Source organism: Rhipicephalus microplus, chromosome 5 (assembly GCF_043290135.1).
Source record: "Rhipicephalus microplus isolate Deutch F79 chromosome 5, USDA_Rmic, whole genome shotgun sequence".
NCBI lineage: Eukaryota > Metazoa > Arthropoda > Arachnida > Ixodida > Ixodidae > Rhipicephalus > Rhipicephalus microplus.
Window position 1 is genome coordinate 29,588,476 of NC_134704.1, and position 7,552 is coordinate 29,596,027.

A 7,552-nucleotide genomic window follows, 5' to 3' on the forward strand; every position below is an offset into this window, starting at 1 on the left:
GCGCACGCTAAAGAACGCTAGGTGGTCAAAATTTCTGAAGCCCTCTAGTGCGACGTCTCTCTATCATATTGTGGTTTTAGAACGTTAAGCTCCAGATATTATTATTTCATTTTTTTAGGTGCAGACCACTTTAGGGGGCCAGGCTGTCGTATGCTGCCATTGCAGTAACGCTAAATGTGCAGCATACTGAGCGCACATGCTCGTGTCAAGAAGTGTTCTTCCTCTTGTTCTCGAAGCGCTCCTGCTTGGTTTCTGATCAACATTAATGATAGAGGAGCAAGAGCCACTAATAATAAAGAATGCACGCCCATGCTTCTAATTAAGTGCTTCACTAAATGCGCAAGCGTTCACTGTTTCCATTCATCCTCGTTGGGCGAATGAAAACGGTGAATGAAACAGCAAAAATGCAGGAAAGGGGCGTATACACTTCAAATATTCCGAAATATGAAGGGGATGGATAGATATGTGAGGTTTACGTCCTAAAACCACCATATGATTACGAGAGACGCCGTAGTGGAGGGCTCCGGAAATTTCGACGACCTGGAGTTCTTTAGCGTGCACCCAAATCTGAACACACAGGCCTACAACATTTCCGCCTCCATCGGAAATGCAGCCGCCGCCACTGGGATTCGATCCCGCAACCTGCGGGTCAGCAGCCAAGTACCTTAGCCACTAGATCACCGCGACGGGGCAAAATGAAGGGGAACGCTTGCTGGGGATTTTATGGACATTATTGAAGTTATCTCAAGCCAATTTCTTTTTGCGTACGACAGATCCAGTTCAAGATGTCTGACGTGACGCAAGCAGAGTTCCCTGAAGCCAGCTTCGACCTCATCTACAGCAGAGACGCCCTGCTCCACATTGCCGACAAAGAGACGCTTTTCGCGCTCTTCCACGTGAGTGACACTCTGGTCAGCCGCTTTGTGGCGTCCCAGGTGCTTCGATTGGTCATACAGATTAAAATAAGTCGCCACAATGCAATCAGGATCAATGTTAGATTAATGGATGGAATACCTGGACCACGTCAGGGGGCTAACTACCTTCTTTTGTCCTGTCCGAGGGCTATCTTTGTATTGTCCAGAAAGTGAATGAATGAATAGGTTCTGCCCCCCCCCCCAGGTTTCAAATAAAATACGAAGATAATTATTTTTGTCATCATCATCATCATTATAATTATTGGTTACACCAGCAATAGCATCTGTCACACAAGCAGTAGGCATAAGTGTTCCACACTCGCCGTAATGGCTACAGGCAGCGTTGACTGACACTCCTATGTTTAAAAGATATGCATATATACCCAATGGAGTGGACAGAGCGATAACCGTAGCTATAGCTCAGTTGGTAGAGCATCAGGCGCATTATTCCAAGGTCACAGGTTTGGTCCCTGCCAACAGCAAGTTATCTTTTCATCCAGTTTTCTTAACATTTCCATTACAATTACTACTAGCAACATCCACTATACTTTCTTTGCCGTCATTGTCAGTTCTTTTTAATACTGTGTCTACCAAAAAAAAATTTCCACTTCTTTCCACTAGATGCTAACGAGAAAGTTTAATGAATGCATCGCACAGTACGGCTGTGCCAAGCGCTTAGCCTGAGGCATGTTCTGGTTTGGCGTTGCCGAGAAACGCACCCACCACGGTAAGCGACGTTAGATAAGTGAAGGAGATGCTGGTAATCCTACACATGGCAAGCAGGATACCCAAGACAGCTGCGCGGATAATCAATTGAGAATGTTTTATATAGCTTCAGTTACACTCCTCATTCAGGCACCGATATGTTCTCACTGGAGATGCATTGCCATGAATGCAATGCTTTATAACCTTTGCATGTTCTGCTTTGTAACAGCAAAGCTGTTCCAGCTTTGCATACAGCGTATGTCGTGACCTCTCTATCATCATCATCATGAAAACTATCGTCATCATTAAAAGGCACCCGATCTCTTCGTCTTCTTCAGCTTCATTCCCAAAACACATGTGCAGACTTGCCCAGCGTATAACAAGGGGGAGAGATAAAGAAAGAAAGAAAGAGGTGGAAAGAATGAGAAACAGAAAATCTTGGTGAAAAAAATTTTCACCCGTGCACCCACGATCCATCTACCCACGATCTGAAAACGTGTGTATTCCGCAGCTACCAAGGCACGCTTACAGAACGCAGTGAGGGTCAGGAAGAGATATGATGGTGAGGTGAATGGAACAAATGAGGGAGAAATAGAAAAGTATAGCATGTAAAATATGGGAAAGTGAAAAAGAATCGAAGAACAAGAAAGAAGTAGAGGAAGAGAAAAAGAGGATGCAAGTGATAGAGAAAGAGAAAGAAACAGAACTAAACTGAAGAAAATCAGAAAGAAAAAAAGAAAGGGAGAATGAAAGAGAAAGCTAAGAAAAAACAAGGAAGGCCGTCCAGCTCCCCACTTACATCAGGCTTGGCATTACCAGAGCGAAGCTGCCCATTAGCTTTGCTGTCTTTTTAGCATAGTTCCTTCTGTTAAATCTACGCAATTTTTTTCCTACGCAAGTAGGAAGTCTCCGTGGATTTCATTGAAATATATGAATAGGTATTGCAACGGCCGAACAACATGATTTTCTCCTTGAAGTAACTGACGGGAACGAAAAAAATCACATAGGAACATCCATGGTGCATAAACGCACGTAATTTTTTTGCACTTTACTGTACTTCCAGAAATGGCTGGCACCGGGAGGCAGGATATTCTTTACCGACTACTGCCGCGGAGACAAGAACCAGAAAGACTACTCGGAGGAATTCAAACAATACGTGGCCCAGAGGCAGTACAACCTTCTCACAGTCTCCGAATATGGACAGGTATGTACGCTACATAGCTGCAAACAATGCCTCAACATGGCAGTTGTTTCACAGGCAAATCCATTGGCAGTTGTTACAAGGTTTGTGGTACATTGGTACAAGGATTGTGGTTTAAAGACACCCTCACCAATTTTAGGAATCGCAAACAAACACTTGTGTGATGCGAAAGCGTTGGAAATTCAAAGCAATACTGGATGGGAGGGCCGACGTTGCTAAGCGCCTCAGCGTGTCCATGACGCCTACCCCGGTTCACAAACATGGAATAGCATTCGTAAAAACTTGGCAGTGGCTCAGCTCAGCTATGTCAGGATATTCGTAGGGTGAGCTGCGGACAGACTTGCGAATGAGTTCACACGATTGACTCACCATCCCATTACTGGCACCTCTACTGACACCTCACTCCAGGAGCACCCAGGCCTTCTTCAGCCCATCAACTGTGCACCGCAGGACGTCGTTGCCCCTCGCGCATACCCAGCACGGCTCTCGATAAGTCACGCAAAACTACTCAATCTAGGCCACTGCAGCTTATGCAACTAAAACGATCATCATCATCATGCCAGCGCACACTTGCCGTAATCTTCATCCACTGCTTCATTTCCTAACACGTTCGCTCAGCGCGCGCTCTCCCGCTATGCCGATTCTTCTGGTGAATGAATAAATGAAAACAACTTTCATCACCTCCATCTGGACGCGAAGCAGTAGCGAACTCGGCTTAGTCCCATGTCGGGGCGGACAGGATCAGCCTATATGCCATCCCGCAGGCCTGCCGGATGGCCGCGAGCCGAGAGAGGAAGTTGCACCTTGTGAGGATTTTTCGCCACTTGGCCAAGGATGCCATAAATTGGGCGAGTGAACGAGTACAGAGAAATGGGCATGGCGAGAAAAAATGGGAAGACAGAAAAATGAAGGACAGAGTAACTAAGAGATAGAAAATAAAGAAATAAAAATCTGAGGTCAAGACAGAGAGAGATAGAGAAACAAAGAAAGAAGCAAATAGAACAAGAAAAGGAATAAAAATGTATAAACAGCCTAAACAAAAGAGAGAAAGAAAGAAATACTGTAAGGAAACAGGGCCAAAGAAAATAGAAAAAAAAAGCAAAGAGAAGGATAAAAAAGAGAAACAAGGGAGTTTGGCAATCTGGCTCCGCTGTTCCCTCACCCTTGGCTCCACTTGTGCAAACTAGGGCTTACTTTTTTTTCCGCATATAGCACATATGAGTATATTGTGGAAGCACATAATACTAGCAACCTTCAGGCACTTAACAGTTGTGACCAAACTGAATGTTATGCGCAGCTCCTCAAAAAGGCGGGATTCGTGAACGTCCAGGCTGAGGACATAAGTGGAGACACCGTAAAGACCCTCAGAAAAGAGTTGGAAAGGCTAGAAAACAGCAAGGATGACTTTCTCAAGGTAAGCAGGCTTTGTTTTTCAGCGATTCTGTTTACACGTGGGGATGCAAATTATTGCGACTCTCGTGTGTCGAACTGCCATGATCAGAAGGTAAGCCGATGAAGCGAATATAAACATGCTTCAGAGTAAAAAGTATGGTGGCTGAGGTATAGAATGTCTCCAGCTACATTATTTGTCCTTCTACTCTCTCGGAGAGTAACGGACATAAAAATGAGAAATCATGGTTTCATTTTGCAAGCATACATTTTGGGCACAAAGATGCAATACCCCAATTCATGCGCTGCATAAAAATGAAGTCCGGAGTGTCATTTCAGTACTCATTTTAAGGCAAATTCAATCACTCACTTAATGTGATGACAGCACAGTGATTCATTTTCTTTTTTAAACACGTCTTTGAGATATGCAAGTCAACAAAATCAAGAGCTAAGGAGCAGTCACTTGTGGCTGCACTCCTGGATGCCAAAATGTCTTGAGATACACCTTCTGTACCTTCTAAATCTCACAATCATTCTTTAAAAGGGTCGTGAAAGGCCACTTTGTAACTACAATGCAGCACCGTCGGCTGCCACACGCGCTAACCATGACATAAGCCCGTGTAGACCTGCATGTACGCTTTGTCTATCGATGAATTCCACGATATCTGCAAGCGCGCGCATGAGACGCTCGTCAGCATCTCTGCCATACGCAATCTACATCCCACCAGAACGTTGCTTAATATGATGTCAGCTGCAGAGTTCAAGTTAGCGCGGATTGCATATGGTAAAGACGCTGATGGGTGTCCCAGTTGCACACACTCGCAAGTACCATGGAGCTCTGCATCCCTCTACTTACTCTACTTACGCTGACATCGCCTAGTCCACTGCCTGTGTATGCCGGCAGTTCGGCATTGTCATATTTAGGAACAACCTTTTCACGACCCCTTTAAGGGGCAAGTGTCATGCAGGAGTAAGGCACCTAAAGGTGCGATGCTCTTGGTTTAAATCTCTCATGGTCTAGGCTGCTGTGCGGCTTTTCATTACATTAACTGGTCGACTTGTTTTCTTGCTTTTGCAGTTAACTAATAAACAATGACGTTAGGTGAACCATACTCATAATATATTTGTTCACTCTCTGATGCCCTACATACTATACTGTTCACAAAATCAGAAGAGATGTCATTGCAGAGTTAGCGGAAGGCTACACTTTACTTTCTTATTAGACATTCTTTTGCATAGAAAATAAGAGCCCAATAAACAATGTTTTTAAAACTAGTTGTATTTTGCAAGGAAGAAAAATCATGTTTCGCAAACATTGTACTAAAACAGGCAACGCAGCATCAAGAACAACATGATGTCTTGCCACAGAAATCCTTTAGTAGCTCTAGAGTTGTCTTCAGGAGCAATATGAATTATGGCGAGATGCTCTTCGAATGTTATTGCTCAGAAGTTCATCTCAGGATGCAAGCCTTTTACGCACATGTGCATGTCAAATGACTTGTTCAAATTGGTTATTCCCCCAGGAATTCACAGCCGATGACTTCGCCTACCTAAAGCAGGGCTGGGAGGCAAAGATCAAGCGCGGTGCCGATGGAGACCAGGCGTGGTGCGCCTGCTATGCAGAGAAGAGCAAAAACTAGCAGAACGGCACTCTTGAAAGACATTCTGTGATTTCTCATCTTTTTTTCTTTTTCCTACTGTCAATTCCAAGAGTCTTCCTCGCTTGATGAAAAATAAATCGAGTGGTTGCCTCAAAAGGGTAAACAAAAAAAAATGCTCCTTGTCACAGCTAAAGTGGGTTAATGAACATTTGTTAACCTCTTCATAAGTCCAGCCGAGAAGTTACTACAACAAGCTACAAAAGCTTCGCCAGTGGCAGCAAGGCACCCCTGCACCTCAACGCATATGGACATCAACAAAGCCCACTTTTAGGGTTCGGACACTTCAGTTATTCTCTTTAGCCTAACATAGTAACTGCTCCAAGATTATCTTATAAACTTGCTTACAAGTTATGTGCGAGGTCTTTCATTTGCTATGTCAACATATAAATATTGCTGCCCAGTGATCAAGCTCAGAGTTCTTGTGCGCTAGTAGTCTTCGGTGGTCTTTTCCAATTACATGACAACTGCAACAACTCTGATTATTCAAGAAACTAGCATCAGAATTAGTCATTAGAGAGTCTCCTGAATGTCACAAGAGGCCTTGTAACACTAACACCTGTTCATTTTTCCTCTTATTAAATAAAAAGGATGTTCAGTCAGTTCTTCTGCAGGAAGTCTTTCCTGTAAAAGACTCGACACTGCTCCATGAGCATAAGATGCAAACGGTCAGAGCCCCATTGATAAGGCACCCCATTTCGCTGTTCTTGATTTGTATTGTGGTAACCAATACCCAGCATTTGGCAGCATCTAAAGTAATACTGCAAACCACAATCGTGCATCTTATTCCACCTCCTCCAGCATGTGAAGCCGCTCATATATATGTGTGGGAGCGATTCTGATAATCATTCATGTGAGGTCAGAAAAGGGAAGGGAGGGGGAGGACTGATGATCACGAACAAGCTCCAATGCTGGGCAAAAATGTTTTTCAGATTGATCGGTGTCAATTTGGCATTTCTTGTAAAAAGAACTAAACGATGTCAGACACTGGATGGATTATCTGCGACATAACTGCACAATGTAATTTCAGACCATCGTGGGTCAATGTTCTATGGTCTCTAAAAAATTAGAGGGCATTGACAATGCAAATGAATTGACTAAAGATATATGATGAATTACTTGCCAAGGTCTCCGACGGCAAGTTCAGATGCCAGTGGGAAAGATATTGCTGCACTGGTAACACTCTCGCAGTGAGGCAACCAAATGCCAGCAAACATTTGAAAAAGAGCAGCAAGCAACATAGGTTGCAGTATGGTGCATTTGCAGGGACATAACGTCATGCAAAAAAATGTAATGAAAAATTGCATGTAAAAAATTGCTATGAGCCCAATGTTTTAGCTTGATCATGTTAAATCTAGCTAGTAGTACAAAAGCATTCTAAGTCACAGACCTTAAATGCTGTGGCATTATCTGGCAGGCAGATATCAAAACATGTTCATAGCTTTGAGCGGCATCACATACCTAAGGGCGTAACAGCGGAGAATAAGTAGCTAGAGCGTCAACTTTGAAACTTGCTGCCATTCTGTTGTATAAGTATACAGTAAATCGACAAAAGCTGCATGCTAGCTCTAGTGCAAAGACAGCAATACATAACCTTTCATAATGAAAAAGCTAGCTTCTTCTCAGGTGCTTAAAAATCATGTGAACGTGGTTGAGCACACTCATCAAGATTTAGTTTCACTAAC

At 43.6% G+C, this 7,552-nt stretch overlaps 1 protein-coding gene across 1 annotated transcript in view; it reads left to right on the forward strand.

Moving 5' to 3' along the window:
- LOC119173940 (uncharacterized) overlaps positions 1-5,983 on the forward strand; it is a 31,087-nt gene extending 25,104 nt beyond the window's left edge. The window contains exons 9-12 of the mRNA XM_075895094.1: positions 774-896; positions 2,683-2,823; positions 4,118-4,234; positions 5,733-5,983. Coding sequence (XP_075751209.1) covers positions 774-896; positions 2,683-2,823; positions 4,118-4,234; positions 5,733-5,849 — 498 coding nt within the window. The 3' untranslated portion in view covers positions 5,850-5,983. The remainder of the gene's footprint in view (positions 1-773; positions 897-2,682; positions 2,824-4,117; positions 4,235-5,732) is intronic.
- Positions 5,984-7,552: the final 1,569 nt, after the last annotated feature.